General features: G+C 45.8%; 2 protein-coding genes across 2 annotated transcripts in view; one reads left to right on the top strand and one right to left on the bottom strand.

Annotated features, from left to right (window-relative positions):
* The window catches only part of Mrn (general transcription factor IIH subunit 4 marionette), a 44,797-nt gene extending 24,629 nt beyond the window's left edge, over positions 1 to 20,168 (bottom strand). Inside the window, exons 1-7 of the mRNA XM_077680583.1 lie at positions 19,789 to 20,168; positions 19,607 to 19,711; positions 14,740 to 14,871; positions 14,041 to 14,134; positions 12,067 to 12,155; positions 7,041 to 7,155; positions 4,188 to 4,256 (exon numbers count right to left, since the gene is read on the bottom strand). Of these exons, the coding sequence (XP_077536709.1) occupies positions 4,188 to 4,256; positions 7,041 to 7,155; positions 12,067 to 12,155; positions 14,041 to 14,134; positions 14,740 to 14,871; positions 19,607 to 19,711; positions 19,789 to 19,910 (726 nt within the window). The 5' untranslated portion in view covers positions 19,911 to 20,168. The remainder of the gene's footprint in view (positions 1 to 4,187; positions 4,257 to 7,040; positions 7,156 to 12,066; positions 12,156 to 14,040; positions 14,135 to 14,739; positions 14,872 to 19,606; positions 19,712 to 19,788) is intronic.
* A 140-nt stretch (positions 20,169 to 20,308) lies between these two features.
* On the top strand, positions 20,309 to 22,872 carry LOC144149042 (uncharacterized). The gene has a single exon (XM_077680592.1). The coding sequence runs from the start codon at positions 20,461 to 20,463 to the stop codon at positions 21,481 to 21,483; it is 1,023 nt and encodes a 340-aa protein (XP_077536718.1). The 5' UTR covers positions 20,309 to 20,460; the 3' UTR covers positions 21,484 to 22,872.
* The last annotated feature ends 472 nt before the right edge of the window (positions 22,873 to 23,344 follow it).

The raw sequence follows: 23,344 nt of genomic DNA, 5'->3' as shown, positions 1-23,344 counted from the left end.
GTTGTATTGTGCGCAAAGTGTAAAGGCAAGGATTTTATACTATCCCACACACAGCCAAGAGCTTCTAAACAAGGCTAAAACAAATAGAACACCTGGCTAACACATCCTACTCTGTGAATAAAAGAGAAAGTAGAGGTCTGGTTTACACAAAGGGACCTCTTGAATGAAAAAAAATTGACCCCTTGAGTAAAAAAATAAAAATAAAAAACCCACATAAGAGTGACCCAGCAAAAGTAAAGGGAAGCCTGCAAGTGCATGTACTGATAAAAGTAGCGAAAAATGTCCATTCCCAAGAGTACGTTCTGCAAAGTTGCCAATTGGGATATTTTGCCTGCGGTGAAGACATCCCTGTCGAAGTGGGGAACCGTCCCCGATCCCTGTGTTCGCGCTCGGCCGATTGTGCTTGTGCCATCTGCTCCTCATTGTGCATTGGATATACAGTGGAAACCCGCTAATACGTCCCCCAGACTTACGACGACCCACTTTTTACGACGGATCACTGCGGTCCTGGCAAACTCTCCATAGAAACAATGCATTACAAACCCCGATGATATGATGAGTGGGCGTACGCGGTCCACTTCATACGACGGACCCTGGCGCGGATAAACAGGCGTTTTTCCCATCTTTTACACCGCTTAGGAGCCTCATCCCGACCTTTCTTTATTCTTGACCCCCGTTTGACACTGCTCGATGTGCAAAAGTCCGCAGGTGGGCCAGACCACTTGCTGAACAGACGCAAGCAAGCAGGCGGGTACTCGCGAGCGGGAGTTGACCTTTGACGGCCCCACACGGCAGCAGTATGCCAACGCACCAACTACGACAAGTCAAAGTTCAGACAAAGAATTGAAGCGCTAGGACAATGGGACAAGTGAGTCAACACACAAAAGGTGCTTGTCCTGTTGTCCTAGTGCTTCAATTCTTTGTCATGTTCTACAAACAGGCCCAAACCAGCACCCTTGTGATCGAAGTTCAGGTGGCTGGCAGAACGTAAATTTGAAGCTCCCATCGAGCCGCGAACGAACAAACGTGAAAACACATACGACGCAACCCCACGGCGATCACTGAACACCTGCTTTCCTCGCCCGCTCTATCCAAGTTTTTTTTCCTTTCATGTCGCTCGCTCTCTCTCCCTCTATCTCTGCTCTCTGCTGATCAGTGTCTTTCAAAGCAGCGTTGTTGCTCCGCTTCTTTCTTTGACGCCTTTTTTCCATCCCCGCCTGGTACTACTAGTTTGTTTTGCTTGGCCTTGGCAGTTTCACGGCACGGGGGTCGCGCAGCGCTTGGCTAGCGGGCTAGTTTGGCCACCGTGGTGGGGAGGGGGGCGCAAAATAGGCGTTTATTCTTTTTAACTTGAGATTTTAGCTAAAGGTTCGCTAACAAAGGTTCGCAGGTATAGTAGTTTGTATAAATTCTTATCCCACCAGTTACGTGAGACCATCTAGCAGGGCGGCATTTCCCCACGCCCGGGTCATACGACACCCTTATCATACAATGCTTTAGCAAGATCCCTTGAAAGTCGTATTATCAGGGTTCCACTGTATCAAATTCTGAACACCCGCTGCTAGTGCCATAAGGCATGTGGCACACATCACAATCCCACTTTTTCTTTCCCGAGTTGCTTGGGTGGCTTTTGGTGGCTGAAGGGGGACTCGCCTGATCAGATTCCTATGGGACTTGCGAATTCATGAACCACGGGCCTCAAAAGCATCAGGTAAAAATACGAAAGGTTTTACAAACCTGTAGAGATGTTCCCAGCCACCTTGTTTGTTCTTTTTAAAAAATATATCCCTTCTTTATTGAAATAAAAAATAAACAAGAAACACATTTTAGCTTATCTAGCTTTCACTAGATGGTGCCAGCTGTCAAGCAAGCCACAGTTTCATGTGTTTCTTTCAGTAACAGAAGAGACATATTTCTAAAATAAACAAACTAAGCCGTTGTGAACATTTCTACGCATTTGTAAAACTTTTGGTATTGGTGCCCGATAGTTCTTAAGCCTGCGGGTCATGAAGAAGCAAGTACCATAGGAATGTTAACAGATGAGTCCCCTTAAGTAGCGATACTGTATCATCAACACTGCAGAAGAACGACAACAGGTGGACCATTCGAGTAACAGAAATACTACGGAGGGAAGAGAACAGAGGTTGGGGAAAACAGGAAACTGAATGAGGGATGAGATACAAAAATTTCAGGATAAAGAATATAGTTGCATAGCACAGGGTAGGGGTTCAGTGGACATAAGAAGTCCAATGACGGTGAAGACGACACCCAGCACAACTTTGGCACTCAGAAATGAAAAGTGCCACGGTGGAAAGCAAAGGCTCTACTGAGGGAGAGGGTGTGCCCCTCACAGTCAGCACGGACAGCTCCTTTAGGCACCAACTGCTTTTTTGGGGGGGCTGCAGAGATTGCCTCGGTGTTTTCACCGGTACTGCGCTGATCTCTAACGTGCCAAGGACACTGTGCTTAGTGACACCGAGAAAGGCTCGGACACAAGTTACTGTTTTTACTACACACAGGTCATTCAACAATGAAGCAATTACTTCCTTGCTTGTATTCACCCCGTAGATAAGCCCTGGCATAACAAACGTATCCAAAAAGTTTGTTAGAGTTCATAATAGGTTCGGGTATATCGTATTATTATTGAACTAATTTTTAGCGCATTAAACAGTTTGTTATAGGTAACCCGATTCAATTGTATAAAAATAATACTAGGAAGGGCAGCACTTTTAAATCCCTCAGAAATACAGTCCCAGAACACTGCATAGAGACAATTCACTAGCTAAATGAATTGTTTTGCCAGTACTAGCTTCTGCTTCAGTTAGCATGTGGCATCACCTTAAAAGATCCACCAATAAAAAATAATCTTACTTTGAACTGCAAAGAGCCAGCAGAGTTTTCTGAAACTTGGTGTTTCCTGTGGTGCAGTATCAGGTGGGAAGTGGGATGGATAAATGGTGGTTCTCCAGAATGATTTTAATCTTTCTCGAGAAAGAATAAAACCACTGACTGGGAACTTCAAATGCCAGCCTCACAACACTAATATTGACAAGACTGGCCCAGTGCGAGTAGATATTTTCATTGATGCACTGCTTTCAACCCATGCACCCTATCCCTGCGATCAGCAGTGACTGTGACTGTGGCCACGCCAAAAAACAGAGACAGCTACTGAAGTCGCACGCTGAATTTCGATGAATGTTCCAAGCCCACTGGCCCTAACCATTAAGACCAACCAACTACTTACATGCTGGGACCTAAAACTGCAATGGTAGATTTTTAAAATATTATCCAATGATTTATACAGCACTCATTTTCGCCGAAATTCGCATGTAACATGTCACCCTGCACCAGAAAAAAAAAAAAAAAAAAAAAAAGCCACCTCGCACACATGCATCTTGCAATGGGGCTGAACCTTGCAATAACAAACGCTCACAAGGATCAAATTCTCTCTGCCACAAAATATTTTCACAGTCCCGGAGTATGTATGTCACCAGAAATCCCAATACTAACAACATCCATTTGAAAGCTAAACTTATTCCTTTTCCCTGTGTTTTCATTGTTATGGTATTGAGGTGGAAATTTTCACGAAAAATATAACTACATGTCATCTGAGCCTGCACCAATCCTGAAAAATAAATAGGGTAAATAAATAATAATAATAATAATAATAATAATAATAATTCCTAGCCGCACACCAGAAATTTTTTTTGATATATTAGCCCAACCAACAGCAAGAAAAACATAAACCAGAAAAAAGGTTGGATAAAGAGCCCGCATTTGCATCTTTTACGCTTATGTAATTTTTAGCTTACCGACTTTTCGCTTCCAAAATTCGCACAGTATTTGTCAATTAACCTCTGTAATCTGTCCAAGCAGCCAGACTATTGTCCTTGGCATACTCCTAATACTGTGCCAAGAAATTCACTTTACGTAAAGAAAGAGCAGAATAAGAAAGAGTAGGAAAATACAATATGAGGGTTCCAAGTGTGCGTGTTAAGGAAAAAAAAAAGCCAAAGTGGGGCAAGGTTTCGAACGCGCGAAGTTAGCCTCCACCCGAATGCAGCTGTCCAGCGACAACAGGAAGGCTGAACAGGTTTTACGAAAACGTCGTCACCAAGGAGAAGTGCAGTAGGCTGCATTTATGCACATGCTAGTCACCCCCTCAAAGAAAATGAAAGGTAGTTTACCTTTCCTAATGTCAGGAAGCTGAGTTGGAAAAGAAAGGTAAGGCATTCCACCAGGTTCAGGCCTCGTGACTGCATGTGAAAAAAAGGAAGGAAAAAAATTAGCGTTCTTACAGAATACTCGTTCATGAAAGTTTAAAAATGGGTGTTGAAACCGTCCTCTATTTGCCAGACAAACCTTTAGGGCTGTAGTATTACACAAAGAAAAGGAGTCAGAATCAGAAATTTTTAAGTGCCGAACTAAACCCACGTAGAAAAGTAACAATGCAAGCAGTATGAAGTCATTCAAAAGAACTTCAGAAAAAAAAAAATCTGCAGAAATTCAGAGAATTGTCTACTAATGCGCAGCATTCTTATGCCGCTTGTCTTGAGTGCGAGTTCTTTACAGCCAATTTTTTTTTGTTTTTCTGAATCTTGTCCAACCAATTATCTCCATTTGCACTATTATAATGACTACAGGCGGAACTTTTGCTAAATCTGCATTACTGAGGAAATGCAAGGCAGTATACGGTTCGCCCTTTTCCATAATTTTTTTTTATATTTCTCTCATTTCTTTAGTTTCTTAAAATCTCGTTTGACCAATTATTTCCATTTCTGCTATTAAAATGATTACAGGCGGAACTTCTGCAAAATCTGCATTATTGTGGAAATGCAGGGCGTTACACGGTCCTGGCTGTGGGAGTACTCGGCAAAGAATGCTACACATTAAAAAAGATACTGAAGGTATGAACAGGCACCCCCACCCCCCCTCCATGACATACAGAAAAAAATGAAATATTCAAATGTGAGCCTAAGGACATCGGTTCTATCCCAGCCATGATGGCTGCTCTTAGGATGGAGGTGAAAAGCAAAAACACCCGTGTGTTGAGATTTCAGCGCAGGTTAAAGATTTCCAGGCGGTCAAAATTAATCTGTCATGGGTGGGACAGCTAGAACAGCTTTTGGAGGAGAAAAAAACTGCTTTGTGGAGCACAAAAACCCACTTTTGGAGAAGCTCGCACGGGTAAAAAATATTATTTTGGAGCAGTAAAGGAGCAGAGTACTATAAATAAAAGTTGTTTTAGAGGGTAAAATATGTCCTGGGTGAAGGAACAAGTGACGCTTGCAGGCCAAACTGACGGCATGACACAACGCCTGCACCTCGACCTTCCAGCCGTCTTCGAGCAAAAGAGGCCACTCCAGAGAAAGTGTGTATCACCACCTTTCAATAGAGCCTGATATCTCACAATGGGAGACGCCGTCCCAGCACAGACGGGGAAAGCGACGCCTCCAGCTGCACCTGCAGATAGCCTGCTCCCACAAGCTTTGGCCCCCAAGACACCTGACCAACACAGGTCCACACGGCAGCGACCACCTCCTGACCCCAACAAGGCGATCTTATAAGACTGGGGGATATGTTGTGTATGCTGCGCAGGAACGCATCTTGCGAGCAAGGGTTCGGGACCCTATAACCCGTGCCAATTAGTGTTCCCTACAAGGGCATACATACGCACGCTTTCCCTCGCGAACGCCTCCCACACAAAACCAGTCCTCATTGCTGTTTCCAGAATAAACCACCTTTTTAAGTGTTCCCCCGCGTCAACTCATCATTGACTGCAAGGACACAACAGACCCTTTGCCCTTGGGCACGAAGTTTTCAGTTATGTGCCTTCTGTCCTCCCTGTAATATCACATTTCCAGGTAATTGGGGAGCCTGCAAGGCTGCAAACCAGCAAAGCTGTTCTCACTGCCAGCCACGCAGCATGTCTTCGTTCGTTACAAAAAAAAAAAAAAAAAAAACTGTCTGCAACTTAGTTGAATAAGTACCCAAAATCGTACTTAAAAATCAGCTGCCCGCGTGTTTCCTGAGCCACGGCAGCGGACGATTTCATGCGAGCCATGCCAGTTGCGTCCCGCTTGCCGCTCCCCATTGCCTACCCCTGCAGCCCCGCCTAGACATGCGTGCGCGCCTCGGGGGAATTTAGAAAAACGACCCCTCAACACCACATCACACACTGCCGTCGAGACGGACAGAGAAGAAGCCAATGAGGGAAGCAAACAAGGATCACAACAGCAACTGGAACCCATTACTTGATTGAGAGAGTCCTTAGTCGAAAATCGTCATAAATTCACCATGTTGCCATTCATAATTTCAAGTCGCCACGGACCTCTAAAATTCGCCAATTTGGCAAAAAGTAGCCATCAGTGGCAACCCTGGCAGGTGATTCCACTGGCAAAGGGTAGACCTGCCCTTAATTTTGTACTTTGGCACAGCACAGGCGCAATTTGGGTCAATTTTGTGGTATTGGTGCATCTTGCCGCAGCAACTCGCAAATGTTGTACTTTGGCGCAGCTGTACTACCCCTGTAGCACTCCACTAAGGCATGCCTCATGGCCTAGGTGCAGCTTCAGTGCCTCTTTGTGTTTCCAAAACAAGCAAAGCTATTCGTGGCAAACTTAGATAATGCCCTCTTAAATCAGTTTTGTTTTCATTTATGCAACAAAACGTGATTTTCGACATAAATTTGTATCACCAGTGTGAAAATTGGGCGTATTCGTCATGTCACTGCTGCCTAAGAAAAAGCGAGCTCTGCATCAGCGCTTCATAACCAACCGAAAAATCAAGCCTGCTGGCAACGCTAAACAAAAATAAACACAATGGGATGCACAAGGTGCCAAAAAGAGCACCTTGCAAATACTTTCACCATGCTGGCTGGAGTTCTCAGAGAGCGAAGCGACGGTTAAGGGTGGCACACAAAGAAAGGGGCAGAAAATTTCCACAGGACAGACTAAAGGCTTTGTACACACAGCATCAAGAAAGAGATCATAAAACACGGCAGTAACACATGTAACTATCCCAAAAGGGGCAATGCATACCTCAATAGTGTCCAAGTATTGAAGGACAAAATGCCAAACTTGGGACGGTGTGTCCATCAGCAAGAACTGAAAGCCCTCCATTGTGATCAGCGGAGGACTGCCTTCGCCTTCTTCCCTGCACCGACAAAGAGTGTACAATAATGTACCACATAGTACCAGAAGCAAAAAGTTTCGAAGAAAGCATCAACTGCATTAACACTAAAGCAGCAATTATCTTCTGAGCGAAACAAAGACTAATGCCAGGGGGCTTTGTGCAAAGGACTCCTCTAATCAACAAAAGTCAGTTACTCAAAGCAAATATGTACGATTCCAAAGGCAAAGAAGCGACTGATGGTGCTTCTAGATCTCAATTGGGATCTGGAGTGGGATCATTCTTTAATGGAATATCAATACTAGCACTAAATCACCAAAGAACAGACAGTAGCACTGAAATTTCTTTCACTGAATAATAATACTTATGACAAGCTGCAGTTATTACTATTACTACAACAATATTTTTTTAATATTTGCCAAAGATGAAAAACTATAGAGAAATACGACCTTAGCAAAGTACTGGGCTCTCAAGGTAAAGTTGAAGATGTGTACAAAATGGACCTGCTAACCAGCCATTTATGCTGGGAGGGCAAAGAATAAACAAACAAATAAATGAAACTTAGTGAAGTGTACTTTTGGGTGAGCGGATGCATACACCACGTGTACTGAAAATCAATGGAGCACCAAGTGCCCCACTAGGAGCATTAAAAATAATCTGATGCCCCGCCAGGGCAGCAACTATCCTAATAACCATCAATCTTTACTCTGACAGCCGCTTGCCTGATGCAAACTCCAGAAACAACTCGAGTTCGTATCAGTGCATTCAGTAGCTGCTGTTAGTATATTTTTAGGATACATGTGCAGCATTTTCATGGTGGTCACCATCCCAGTAGAGGAGGGAGAAGGTAGAAGGAGGGGATTGGATTGGTCAAATCGCCCAACCCATCCAAATGTCAGTAAGCAATAACTAGTGCCACCTATGAACAAGCCTCACTGTGTGTGGTGCCCAAACTAATGACAAAAATTAATTGACTAATTAATGATGTATGCATTGGCATGCCTGGTGATGCAGGCAGACTCCTCAGTCTCCGTACTATCTGGAACTCTTGGCAAAGAACAAAAGACCTTTCATTCCACTGCCACGTTTTGAATCATAAACCACTTGATCAACAAGCGCGCACGCTTTCATAGAGATTGAGCGCATAATTTTAAATTGGTGTGGTGTGGCCACCACAGTTGCTAGAGCACATTGCATGCTGAAGAAAAGTGCGTAACCTGCTTGGATGGAACGAGATTCGATTGGGGTAGCTCATGCAGCTCAGACAAGCGCCAATCATGTTGCAAATTTTTTGTGCAAGTAAATGCCGGGCAAAGAGCTAAGCAAATAGCATTGCAAATTGCGAACGGTTCATGTATGGAACAGCACAACTGCTTGGCAATTCACCAAAATAAGTTTTTCCTTCTATAATTTACCTGTTTGCACTGCTAGTTGGGCATGATCAGTGATGGTTTCCAACCCACCAATGAAAGCGAAACGGGGAAGCTGGGCTACCATCCATGCCATGACCGTTATGCACAGCGAAGCTGCGAGCCACACACACCCCACTTTACAGGCTTGGGAGCTTTCTTTTTCTCGCTGCCTGGTTGGTGACGCTTAAGGTAGCACTTTCTGCTAGCGCCTCGCTGGGAGAGGCAGCCTTATTACGGCCTTATTTATCCCTCCCCAGTTTTTCCCTGTGCCGGCGTTGGAGTCTCTTTTAGGCCTGAGCCTGGTTTGTGCGTCCCTATCGCTGTCCCACTCCGCTTGGGAGCAGCGGCAGGTAATTTGGGCTCCACCTTCGTTCATCTCCCCTTTCCAGCACCGTCCCTTGGCTCGACCCCAAGCCCAGTTCTCTTCAGCGCCAGCAGCCACACCACACGCCACCCCTCTCACACACCAGCCAATGTCACTCAGCGGGCACACGGGCCACCTCTTCCAACTCTGGAGGTCCGGCGCCTTCTCGGGGCTCTTCCCAGCGATGTCTTGTGCAGCGTCGCTTCCTGCTGCTCCTCCCTAGCGCCTCCACTGGGCACATCCTAGGTGCTTCTTTGGAGCCTCATCAACAGCCCGGGTTGGGCCTGCTTGTGCTATCCGCTGAAGTTCATCAGCCTGGCCAGCACCTTGTAGCTGCTGCTTACCTAGCTATACTGGCCCTCTCCTGCAGCAGCTGGTCAAGCCACACCTGAGTTTCAATGCACGAGCCCGTTGCTTGAACGGCCTGGTATGAACCTGCCCCATGGCCCGTTGGTCTTGGGCATGCTCCTTGGTGGCTTGGCAATACGTTTAATCTGCCCCTTCTCCCATGGAGACGCTGGGCTGCGTCGAACTCAGAAACAGCATGTCTTTGTGGGTGTGGGTGCATTTGTGCCAGTGTGAGGGCTGCTTCAATGTGTGAACCTTCACAGCCTTCTTAGACGGGGGATTCGTTATAGATATGTGCTGTTTTGATTTGTCAGGCCATCCCCCGGTATAGGCTCTGTGCGCTGGTACGGTGGCGACACTGGCGCCTGAACTAGCGCCCCAACCGGCCACTGGCGGCATTTTACACATGTTGCTTACATCACCAGCACGCTGTCCCCACACTGCCCGCGCTGCGGTGCGAGGTGTGATTGCTCAAACCAGCGCGCTCTTAACAGGTTTAGAGAGATAGGAAATATCGGCATTTTTTTATAAGAAAACCGCAAAATGTGGTTGCCAGCTCTGTACACAGGCCACAAACAATGTTTACTGCACCCGGGGAAGAGCTAGCGGGTGCAATGCAAGCCGCCTGATGTTTCCGGCAATGGCGTTGGCCACGTAACAGGTGTGGGCTATGACTTTTAGTTAAAGGCGGGTACAGTGAACGGTTGTGGGTTCTGTTGGAAACACGAGGTTCATGCATCACTGCATTATATGAAGATTTAAGTGAATTCTAGTCGAAGCAATCTGCACGAACAAGGCCGGGTGCCACGGCTCATGTAAACATGCTGATGCAGTTGCTAGGTTCGTCAACTCATAACTGAGAACACTGGGCAGCTGCTGCCTGCTTTCAGCCCTGAGATTAGCACCGGTGTGCCCGCTGTATGAGTCAACAAAATGTTATTTGTATGAAGTTGGTCGCGATATATCTGTGTCGAAGCAGCCGCCGCTGCCGTACGGGCCGCAGCTCCGCGCGTACACTAGGAAAACATAAGCAGCGATGAGCATCGTAACACAGAAAAGAAATCAAGCATACAGAATATTAAAACATAAGCGAAATGTAATAATAGAGTGCTGGGGTAGCCACATGCGCAGTAACAAAAAAAAAAAAAAAAAAAAAAAGACTAAAAGCGCCAACCGTTGCTCCGCCTCACGTCCCGTAGCACGCAGGGAAGATTGCTCGGGTGTGTGCTGGCGCGCTGTTTTTACTCCCGACAAAATTCGCGTTGCATATGCGCGTTTCATCGTGCACTGGCTGTCACAAGCCCCCTTCGAAGCTGATGGCGGATGCACACAAAAACAAGATCCCCGAGTCACAAAACAGCAAAACAAATGTTAATGGCCACAAGTCAATCGGCGTTGTTTACATGGCACGTTGCACTACGCGGATTCATTGCTGTCACCTTTCCGCTTCATTTCAAGAGATCCGAGAGAAATTATTGATTTGGCAGCTTGCTCGCGGCGTTTTTGAAAATGTTGTGGGAGCCATAGACCTAGCAGTACACAGAAATACGCATTACTAGCCCGACTTTTTCGCAACAACTGCGAATTCTCTGCCGCGTACTGCGGCTCCTTCGGGATGAGCAACATCTGATTATTGCCGCCGTCACTGATCAGCGGCGCTGCAGTCGTGCTCGAAACATAGGTGCATGAGGGTATTACATGGTGGGGAGAAGAATGACCATAAAACATCATCTGCCATAAAATGTTTTCGCAAATGTTTTTCTGTTTGGAACATGTTACTGAAGCATTCCACACAACAAAAAAAATTGGCAATTTTGGAACATAATTGCTTTCTTTAATGAGCCCTTAAGGGTTAAAGGATAACAGGCGCACATTGAGCAGACGTGGTTGTTCGAAGGTAAGATTACCCACATCAACCGACATCCCATGATGGCAGCTGCCCCAACGGTGGTTCCACCTCTGCGCTACCTAGACCAGTCCGATGCTTTGCCTGCAAAACCAACGGGACCACAACAACCTGCCATCTCGTTTGGGACTACGGCGCACTAGACTTGCTTCATGCCAAACACCGTCCCGACAGGGTCCTCTCATAAAAGAACTGGCTCCGGCCACGTCGTCGGCACCAAGATACGTTGGCCGCATTATGGCAAAGGCAGCCACGGCTGGACATTATTAACCCTCTCCTTCAACCCTGTGGCCTCGAGCCATCTCCAATAAAAATAGTTGTCTGTCTGAACACTTTGAAGGGGGGGGAGACCTGCTCTTCTCAACATGTTGCTGTGACGTTGTCAAAGTAGCCCTGAGCCGGATGCCCAGGTTAAGACTTTTAGGCCTACCTCGCTCGTATCTACATGTAGCATAGCGAATTCCTGCCCGTCTACCCGCCGGTCACAATGGCACGCGTTAGTATATTGTAATTACCGGCTTGTATGAGCAATCACTATGTAAATACTTGTACATACTACTCAGCTAATAAAGCCCCTTGTTCGTTTCGGCCCTATGGGGCCTGTGTTTGCTCTGTCAGTGAATAGAACCTATCGCGTCTTCCCTACGTGACGCCGCATTTCTTGGTGGAGTTTGAGGGATGCTGTTGCCTACCGTAGCTAGCTAGCCGGGATTACAGCGCTCTGTAGCAACAACCTTTATGCCCACATTGGCACCCAGAGCAGGTAACAGGCCATCATAACCACACACTACGTGTGTCTTTACCACGTGGACCAGATACGTTGCAACAACGGCAGTCCGGAATGGTCAGTGAAGCATAGAAGCTAAGGGTAAAGTGCTGAAGGTAAAGTGCACAGAAAAACTTACTTCATCAACCCTGCATGAAGCAGTATTCGAACTGCATCTGCACTTATGCCTTCCGTTGTATGACAGCCCACCATGAAGTGAAGAACGCACTGCAATGAGAACAAATCACCATACACAGAAATTACATAAACTAGAAGCAAAACACTTGTGTTCATTCAGCTATAACATTGCTTTCCCACTATGTGGCAAACCCCTTAGCTATGTGTAAAACAACAAATGGCTACGGTTAAATATTAAATGGTTAAATTACCGTATTCGCACGATTCTAACGCGCACCTTTTTTTCTGCTAAAAGCAGCCTCAAAATGTGCACGCGTTAAAATCGGGCTCAAAACCGAAATCAGCTTTCAACGTTCACCGCTATAGTGTTAATGGCAGCAGAAGCTGGATAAGCAAGTTTATGAAGCACAAGGAATTTTTGCTGCCATAGTTGCATGCATCAAATAAGCTGTCTTCTGCCAGGTACGTGATGTCATCTCTTTTGCCTCTGTGCGGTAGAATCGGCGTCAAAGTATTTTTCAAATTTTCATCAGTAAACTTATCTGCGCATTACAATCGGGGGCACATTAGAATCGTGCAAGTACGGTACTGTATTTGGTCAGCTTGGTCCCTTGCATCTGATGCCTCACCCAGGGACCACAAAATTATGACAAGCAAAATGAACTTGAGGGAAACACTGACATCAAGTCGGCACCACTGCTTTGCGATGCCAAAGTCACCACCAGTGCCACTGTCATGGCTCCTATTTTTTCACTTCCACTATGAGTAACGTAGTCAATTCCTTGGTGGTAAAGTCAAGCCCCGTTCTTCCAAATCACTGCAATCACCTTACAATGCAATATTTCTTCTCTCCCCTTCCCTGAAAGGTAAAAAAAGCCTTACCTGTACACAACACCATTTTTATAAACATCCCTGTTGCCACCAAGCCATATTGCACCTGGTTAGGTCAACATATAGTGTGTGCTGTCATCTACCAATATGGCAAAGCACCTAAGGCGACTGGAGCTCAGTCAAAGCATTCAAAAAATTTATGGGCAATCGTTCTGATTCATGCAGTTAGGTCTGCGCTAGCAGTGCGATTCCAGATGTGCGACAGATGAATGTTGACGAACTGATTCACATCATCCCTACCTCCTCCATCCTCCCTGTCACTGTTCTCTTGCCCACTCCTCGTCACTCTCAAACACCGACGACACCGACGAGTTTTTGTTATCGATACCGCTAGAGCAGTAGTAAAAATTAAACCCTCAACGAACGGAGCGTATTCATGACACATAAGGGGTTCATTACTTTTTAACTGCTCCAGATATTCCGCAAGGGGGGGAGGGGGGGGCAGTTGGAGCAGTTTCATTTTTCGCATGAGCAACTGTATTCCGGCAGTCGCCAGGAAATACAATAGTAAATACCAGGGGCGTAGCCAGGGGGGCGTTTCGATGTCAGAACACCTCTCAAAATTTATGCATGCAGAAAAATTACACATACTGTTTGGGCATCCGACACAGTCTCTCTTTCTTTTTACTACACACCCCAGAATATATTTCTGGCAAGTTGCTGCTAAATACATTAATTAGCATAATTACCTACACTTCATAAATCTTTTCTTTACTGCTGTTTTTTGGGGAACTTTTCATATTATAGAAGTGGTGTCAAAATGTTAAACTAAGCTAAACCAACTGATAAACATCTGCAATTTGTGGCTACAAATATGCCTCCCCCCAAGCCACCCTGAACACTTGAGCTTTCCAGATCATTTTTCTGATTTGAGGCGGTCAGATGCGTAAAATGACGAAGAACGCTGACGTAGCTCAGGGTGACCTTTGGGGTACACATACCTGACCAACACTCGCCTGTAACACATACCTTCCAACCGTACATCAGGATGGAGACACTCCACCACTACCCCGTAAGCCACTAATTCTAAGCCACCAAAGCCTAGCGAGGTTTTTGTCACAGTAGAATAACTGCGAGTGCATACCTCCCACCGCTCGGCCGCATACTGGTCGAGAAAGGCAGCATCTCTTCCGTGCTTGTCCCTTTCAAGAGGGTTGTAGACCGCCCATGGCTTCCCACTGCAGCATGTGCAAACACAATCAGCACAAGCCACACATTTGTGCTCGTGTCTAAAGAGTGCACTGAAAAGCACATCAATAGTATAAGCTACACAAACAAAATGTGTTTGCCCAAACGTGGCCCCCCAAAATATTTTTCTACTCAAGCCACAAACCCAACGCCGTAATAAATGTGCATGCGGTCATTTGTTGCCGATTAGGAACTTCAAAAAGCTCACCCATCAGTAAAACATGCAAATACACCAATTTGGGCTTGTCAGGCTCCTTTGTTGGTGCCATGTACCGAGCTATGGGTTCATGTGCTCCTGCCTCTGGCTCACAAAATCGAGCACCTCTGACTGGCACTATGTTTTTGCTGCAGCCAGATGCTTGACCTGCAACTGCTTTGCAATAAACGGTTCTGAGACGTCAAATGGCTACAATTTTTGGGGAGAGGCCCGCGTTCTGCAGTGGACACAAACAGGTTGCTGCTGAAGATGATGATGAAACAATAGTTTAGAAAAGTGCTACAAGTTTTTTAATTATAACGCTTCTCACATCTTGAATTCCCAACTGTGCCTCTAAAAAATCTGCGGAAACTTTTAAAACTTTGCAATACAACTCACCCTCCAAGCAGTGCAATCTGAATGTTCTTGCGAAACACCCCACTCAGCCACCAGCCTGGGAGCCCGCCAGGAAGACTGGAGTCTGTCCAGATGTGCAGTGCTGTGAGTGCCTCAAGAGCTTCCAAGTGTTCTCTGCCAACAGGAGTGGACAGAAGAGACAGGTTAAAAATAAATCACGAGGCTCCGCGCCAGGCCCAACTGATGCCACACAAGCAAGCTGGAGGCACCCCACAAACTGCAGGAAGAACTGCTTTGGTTAGACGAATGGTTGACCGTCCTAACTAAACATAAAGCAAAATAATTTCTCCACGGCTATGTCTGCATTTTATTGGCCAAGCACAACTTACAGCACTGCAAAGCTAGAACAAACAAAAAAAGTCTGAAAGCAAAACTAGTTCCCAGACCCTAATCCTTTTTACAAAAGCCTCCTTGCACACAAGGAAGATGTCATTAAATTCTACATTTGAAGAAATGGTCTTTTTCCCAGATGTGGGAATATACAGACAAAATTTGGCAAACCCAGAACATAAAGGTGACTTGCATGCAAGAAAATATACCTTGTAACCCCGACAGAACCCCAACTACAGCACTGTAACAGTGTGGAACATCTATGTAATTGATGGAAAGTAGTAAAAATTACGTAGCTTAAATAGCTGATTCTTTCATAGTTAACCAAGCACAGCAATTGCATTTCATAGCCTGTTTTGTTGTCTACCACAATCCAATACTGCATTTTCTCGTCTATTAACAATCATTCAATTTTTCAGAAATTTTCAGGGGTATATAGACTGTGCAATAAAGATCAATCAGGTTTAACAGTTCCAAGAGCAAAACTTCCCAGATGCACCAAAGCAGCTCACTATAGTCAATTTCACGAGCTGCATAGAGCACTGTGGAGGCAGTGTAGATCCGAGCTAATTCGTGTCCAACTCACCAGGGCATGCTACGGAGGCCGGTATACCTACGCGATTCCACCTGAATGACAGGGAGGGGAAGGTGGGGGATGAAACTCCCTTCCAAGGCCCCAGTGCGCACGGTCGCTTTCCCTCAGCCAGCCTTCGTAGAATGTCCCAGTGAGTAACGGATTAGCTGAGATATGTGTAACCTCCACAGTGCTCCACACAGCTTGCGAAATGAACTATAGAAGTAGCTTACTTTTCGTAGATGCAGCTATGTTGCCCTTTCTCTGAAAGTGTCTTCAAACAATGCAGCCCCAACAGAAATAGGCACTGCCGTGGTGGTTCGCTTGCAAAAAGTGATAAAACTGGCTTCCGTTCACCCATACTTCCCAATGACAGCACACATATAAAGGTTTATCAGTGTAGTTTTATTGTGCCGAACTTAAGAAAGTATGACTTACACAAAAGTGTGACTTGGCCACCACATTTTTTTCAAAAATGGCAGTTTACAGGGGGCTGCCACACTGACTACAGTGTGAGTTATAGACAGGAAAGTTAAGTGACCACTTGTTTGCAGCAAACTTTATGTTGGCTATATGCATAATAAGTAGGATGCTGCAAAGTACAAAGTGATGTCTGATTGAACAATGAAGGTGCCTAAGCTAACTAGTGCAATTACTTTCATCTGGGCGATTGAGGCAAGTTCTGGCATCCACATTTTCATAAATTAAGCTAGACCTCGACTCCTGGCCCATGGCTGACAAATCCCGTTCACGACGGCAGCCTGTACCACAGCATAATGAACATTTATAGAGTGACACTCTGCCCATGAGACAACTCATGTATAGTTTGCAAAGGCCATTTGTTCACCAGCATGTGCCTAGCTAGATATCGAACTTGGAGGCTGCCACGTACACCGTGTGAGCATACCACAACCAGAGGTATTGATGAGCATTGATTGCGTCCCAAAGTGCGATTTAGAAGACACAATGCCGAACTCTCTGAACTATTGGGTCTTCACAGCCTCCTGCCTAAGTATGGTCTCGCATCACAGCTGCTATGATGGGGAAAAAAAAAACTGCCATTTCCTTTCTTAGCCATCCCGAACCGAGTGTTTTGCAACAAAGACTGCCACAGATGAAATGCAAAAAGGGTGAATCCAGTGACGGCTTTGAATATATGTTTGATTATTTACTGCACACAAGCTGCACAAAATTGTATTACTTTACAACGTAATCTCCCCTACACTCAAGCAAGTTTTCCAGCAATCACAAAGTTTCTGACTTTGTACAGAAAAGAATTCGTTTGGGTCTGTGCACGCCCACCCATGCACAGCGTGGCATCTCTCTTCATCCGAGCAGCCTTTCTTGCTGCCCAGTGCTTCTTTGAGTGGTCAAAACATAGAAGTTGCTTGTAGCGTACGGCGAGTCCAGTGGAACCTTCGATACAGTATCGTCGCAACTCTACATTGTCATGTTGCAACAGAACACCTGCAGGCAGCGATTCACATTTCGATTTGAATGAAGGCCGTTTTTTAGGAGGTCAGAGTATTATTGCTCCCTAATGATGCGTAATGCTCCAAGATGATGCCTTCTTGTGTCGGTGATTTGTAGTCTTATCTTCCACTGCGCACCCACATGCATTGTAGACTTCCCCACCAAATGCTAGGGGAGAAAATTGGGAGGAGGGGGGGGGGGGGGGTTTATAGAGCACTAGTATGGCACGTTCTATGTCGACATCCACCCATCATTCCATTCCACTCCCTCCCCCCATTCATTGAATGTTGATGATGATGATTGCTATTGGTTTCCCCTTTGTAGCGGGGTGATGACATGTCATCTTACCAAAAAGGACTAATATACCCATGTTTTACACTCTTGGTTTAATACTAGCACTGCTTAGGGCAGGCACAAAAAGCTTATTAGGCACCAAATACTATTTTTTCCCTGTTACAGGTGGTAACTGTCAAAATTTAATCCTTCCCTCCCTTCCCCCACTGCAGGTTTCCTTTTTGGTGCAAAGTGGTAAACCTAACTAAAAGATAATCGCAAAAGTTAAGAAATATTCAAGAATAGGGGCTTTGTCATCATTTCTTGTGTTCCCTTCCTCTTTTTTTCCATTTGCACACTGTGAGCTCAATAGCGATTGACATGCACCCCCCTCCTACCCTTGGCAGTTTTTTTTCCCGAGGAGAAAGATGGCAACCTACCCAATGCCACGACGGCTCCATGCTCTAGGTGACTAAAGGTGGTTCTAGTGAATGCATTGTGGCTTAGAAACACGTTAGACATGTACTAAGGCATGCATGAGTAATTTGAGCAAGCTAATTATACAAGTAGCCATTAGGCACATAGCAGAGTACACTTCCGCGAAATATCCTCTCTGCTTTGTGTGCAACAGTAGTGCCATCATGCTGCATCTACTGAAACCTGCGATCGTATGGTGCTGCCCAGCAAGTAGATGAGATGTGCCGGCCCGAGGTTGCCACGCTTTTATCTTTGACATCAACCAGCACCCGCAGCTTGACGTACAATGAGTTTGACATCAACTGGTATGTCAGAAGGTTCGACATTGCAGCTACCTAACTTTAATATTAGACATGTCTAACAAGGGCAATTGCCAAGGCTCTCAGTCAGTCATGGAGAGAAGAAAAAGACAAAGGAAAAAGCATGATGACGGCACTGAGGGGACACGTGATTTTAGCACTTACCGCACTTTATGCTGATGCCACTGCCTCACCCAGTGGTGCAACCGTCAACAGCAACCAACATACCCATTTGGCAATGGGACGCTAATGCTTTCTCATTCACCACAGCATGAGGAGTGCAGAGGTGTCCTTTTAATTTTTTGTTACTTATTTACGATTTTTAGTCAGCTCACCCTTGTATGTTTATGCACCTTACCACCGAATGCATGCAATGCAAACTTGCCCTTATGAATAAAACCATCCACCCCATATAAGGCTGTCAGTTGGCTCGCTTGACGTGATGTGGGCCTACCTGCTTCACTGTCGAAAAGCCTAGCCTGCAGCATAGCTGACAATGACTCAAACACAGAAGCGTGGTGAAGATCATTCTCAGGAGCAAACATTGGCCTCTTCTCATTTTTATTCGAACAGAAGTAGTGCATTCTTGCGCAGAGATAAGGACTACATAGTCTGTCCTGGGGTTGTATACACCTCTCACGGCTCGACTAATGACCCTCAGTGTCGTGACACAGCATGCAAATGGCTTTCCATCATCTGCCACTTCCTTCAAACTTCCCATTAAAACTAAAAATGCATTCCCAAGATATCTGTAATTTGTCCTGAAACATTTCCACGTCTCTATCTCGGTGACAACTAAAAATGAGAAGTGCACTGCAAGGACGCCCCTCCACCCACACACATATTGAAATTTTTAAGCAAAAACGATTAAAAAAAAATTTATAGATGTGTAATGAAGGGAAATAAATTATCTACAAGCTGTCAAAAACATTAGGCCATACCGGGTGGTAAATTCTCGGGTGGTAAATTCTTGCATTAGACAGAGAACTAAGAGAACCCTGACCAAGCGAGCCAAGAGCTTAGGCAAGGCAATATTTTAAGGACTCCCAAATGGTCATTCCAATGTTCAGCCTGAGGACACATGGACTGATGAACTTGCAAAAGATGTCGGTAGGTAGACACGAGGTTTTTAAGAGTAGCGATGCACGTGAGCTGCTAATGAAGGGTATTATAAAAGAATAAAAGGCACGAAGGGTGAAGAAGCTTGCAAACCGAAAATTCGTCGACCAAATGCCAAAGCAAGTGCGCCGGTTTTCGTCCTTTTTTTAACGCAGAGTTGACAATTCCTTGAGGCTGTTCATGCGCGCAGCAAAAAAGCAGGCTAGAGTTATACTTTAGCAACAGCGCTAGAAAGAAAGCACCGGTAGCATGCTGCTGTACCTCATGTCGAGACTCGAGCTGCAGGGGCACATGCGCTACTCACTTGACGTATTTTTGTTCGTTCCACGAGGACACGACAGCCTGGGGTACAGGTTGGTCAACAAAGAGCAATCGCATGATGTAATGACGCGATATGATGGGCAGTTCTCTGAAACAGGGAGCGCATTTTGAACGCGACAATGCCACCACCAATGAACAGAGAAACGCTATTTCAAAGAAACGTACCGAAAAACGGCTAAACATGTCGCCGGGTGTGTGTACAGCTTGTCGAGAGTAGCCGGCGAGAGCGTTTTCAGGTACGCGTGCAAATCGGTACACCGCAGGCCAGCGGACGTTGTCAAGCTCATCGCGATCACGCTTTGGAACGAGCTTCAATTAACTCAATTTATAACCAAGTCTACGCATTATCGCCGCCCCTGTTGGTCAACTTGGGTAGTAGTCGACACGAGTGGCTCTCTGCCACTTAAACATACGCGATTGGGTCATACAGCGGCACACTAAAACACGGAGCATCGTCGCATTGTGGCGGGCACCCAAGGCGGGCAAGGGCCGGCGAAGCATGCGGGAGCATGCGGCAGGCAGCAGAGGTAGCCGAGAGCGGCAACAGACTGGATTGGATAGCCTACGATTTGGCTTCCGTTGGGCTAGTTGGGCGCTAGAAGGTGCACCGTGGCCAACCTGCACGCGCACCGACAAGTTTAAATCGTTGTCAGCGCTATCGTTAGTGGCAGCACTTTCCCTTAGCGTTGGCTGAGGCGACGCGCTGAGGCTGTTGGCACTTTCAAAAAGTTCGAAGTGCTCGCGATTCTCCCTTAGTTAGGCTGCGTTGAGTGAACTGCGTTTGCCGTTATGGCATGCCCTGCGCTCACCTAGCTCATTCCCGAATAGCCGTGTGCTATGGAAGCAGTATCCGCCGTTTTGTGGACGTTTAGCAGCCTAGTCGACGGTTGCGTCGCCGCCGTGTGCTTGTTTCTGCGGATCAACGAACTTTTGGGAAGCGTTACCCTCGCAGCCTTGTACTATGCCACGGTTGTCGTTCAATACCTTGGTGCCGGTCTGTGTCAAGCCTACAGAGAGCTTGTCTTCTTCATGCAAGACATCGTGTCCCTGGTGCATTTTATAGTGAGCGTTACCGACATTCTAGTCCACGGTAGTGCCGATTGTATCGTCATGACGGTCACTTCCTTATCTCGCCTATCGACCTTTCTAAAGGAAAGCTTTGTGAGTGGGTGTAACGGCGCGTCGTCAGCAGCGCTCCAAGTTGTGTCTTCATCTCGCAACTTCCTCGGACTTTTTTTCAGATCAGCCCTACTTTTACTGCAACTACTTCCGTACACAACACTGCAACTGGCGCGCTATGTGTATTATGGGGTGTTTGGCCTTGTCAGTTGCATTTGCACATTCGTAGCAACGGTGACCGACTACGTAAGAAGTGTAATCGTCACCGCCACCAGTGACCTATATCAATTTATTTTCGGTCAACCGGGAGACGTGTACACTGGACTAGTGATCTTGCTGCTGACAGCGATAACCCTGAGGGTCGCCATCCGTGCCGAGGTTCATCGCTTCATCTGGCACGCTATGTGGCGCCTTGTGTTCACTTTAAGAGCGCGAACGCTCCAGCGACGGCGACAGGTGGGCCAAAGAGAGAGCCCATCGCCTCCACCATTTACAATGACCCTACGGCGCACCACGGCGGCGCGCACAACCAGACTCAAACGCCTTGAGCTAGAACTCGAGCAACAGCGTGAAAAGCAACTCTGCGTTGTCTGCCTCAACGAAGAGCGTACTGTCATCCTTATGCCATGCCGTCATTTTGCGTTGTGCAACCGGTGTGTCGGAACATTGCTTCAGCAACAGCAGCAAACATGTCCCATGTGTCGGCACATAATTTTTGAAGTGATTTCCGTGTATGCCTGAAAAATGTAGCCGTAAACACTGGCCTTGGTCACTTGTAAAAAGGTTTTGATTGAGGGGTGTCAAGTTGTGGTCTTCTCGAGGTAGCATCTCTGGCCACAAAAGCTTAGGGGACATAAGTGCTATTTTTAATTTTTTGGCTAACTGTCAGCCAAGAGCATGTTTCGAGTGTGTGGATGATTCATCACCTTTCACCAAATGGCTTCCCAAACAACCAGGCCTGGCCACCTGCGATAGGGACTTTTGGAGACCTTTGGAGACTTTTGACAAAGGCTTGGGGCCGATAGCACCTATCACCATTGAATGAGAGCCATACGAACTATTCTGGTCTTTGTTGTACCTTATTGTATTTGCCAGCCATGTGGAGTTTCTTTGATTGTGACCAAATGCAATGTATTATTTTTCGTGTGTTGTACAAACATTTCAACAATATGCTTGTGTTCAAAAACTGGGTATTCCATTCCAAAGTACTGCCATGTATAGTTGTAGTCTGTTCACTAGCTCAGCCGAAATGGGTGATGTCAGTCAATGCGAAACATTTCAATATCCTTTGAACAAGTGTTCTTTGTTACAAAAGTGTCCTTTTGTTCTTTGTCGCTATTTCTTTTAAGGGATTTAATTTTTAGACTGTTGATGTCACAGTCACCATGTTGCCTTTTAGTGTGGTTTAATAAAGCAGTCAATGCCCATTTACTCATTTAAGTGTGTTGACAAAAGGTACAAAAAATGGTTGGGGCTTGTTTATTCATGCGGTGCTTTCGAAGACACTTAATTATTGCCATAGCGTTATCGGGCCGTGTTCGCATCGCATCACAACTTTCTGCTCGTGCTCACATTTCATTTGTTAGGGCAATGGCTTCCGATGTCGGGGGTTTCAGAGGTCATATTGTTAAGGGCCAAGTGTTGCAGAAAAGCCAGCGGCGGTGGTGACAGTGAGCGTGAGCGAAAATCGGCGTGAATGAAAATCCCGTAACGCTACGGATTTGTGTTGACGTTGATTTTCGCTCATAATTTGCAAACACTGTCGCGAATAGAGAAGTGACGACTTGATACCAGAATGCCTGTGGAAGGCTGTGAAACACCTCGCACTTCAAAGAAAGAGAGAGCCTCAGGGTTCTTCATGCGGGTACAGTGGAAAATGTATGGAAACCTAGCCTGATACAGCTCCGCGGTAGAAGCATGCAGCTTATTGCTGCTGATTTTGTTATGCCACCTATGCTATTTGGTCGACTGTGTGTGACATTCCAAACTTAGTTTGGATTAAAAGAACTTTTCATATGTATAGAGCATACATTTTTGGTCCGGAAGCATTACTATTGCTAAATGTGTGTGACACAGCCCAAGCGGCAGTGCATAACAGTACAAAATTAAAAGCAGTATTTATGCACTTGTCCTGAAGTCTTTGGTTTAGTTTGTTGAGTAAGGAAAAAGAGATAATATTTTAGAATTAGACTGTTTACAGTTGCGAGCATCGTGATTTTTTTTACTTTAGTGTCGTGAGTTTTGCATTCAGGACACTTGTCCTTGACATAGGTTGTGTGTATTTGCTATATTGCTTATAAAACTAGGATTGACTGGCATAAGTTTGCAGATGTAGAATGGGGCCAAGAGATAAAATGGTCAAGAATGTCTTGAAAAAGTGTGCTAGTTGTAACTTGAATGGGTTAATACCCCCAGCAGCATCAGGCCTAGCTTGGTTCAAGAAGGCATCTTTCCCAGATGGAATGGGGCTGGGGTGTTTTGTGTGAGAGAGCTGCCAAAACATTGCTCTGGGCATGGGCTAAATCATTGGTTTGAAACAGTTTACTTCCAGTTTTACTTTTACATGAAAAAACAAAAACCGACAATGAAAAGCAAAAGGTAT

This window comes from Haemaphysalis longicornis, unplaced genomic scaffold (assembly GCF_048455015.1).
Source record: "Haemaphysalis longicornis isolate Haplotype H1 unplaced genomic scaffold, Haemaphysalis longicornis Haplotype H1 scaffold_1, whole genome shotgun sequence".
Taxonomy (NCBI): Eukaryota; Metazoa; Arthropoda; class Arachnida; order Ixodida; family Ixodidae; genus Haemaphysalis; species Haemaphysalis longicornis.
The sequence above is the reverse complement of the archived record's forward strand: the minus strand, read 5'-3'. Positions and strand labels throughout refer to the sequence as shown.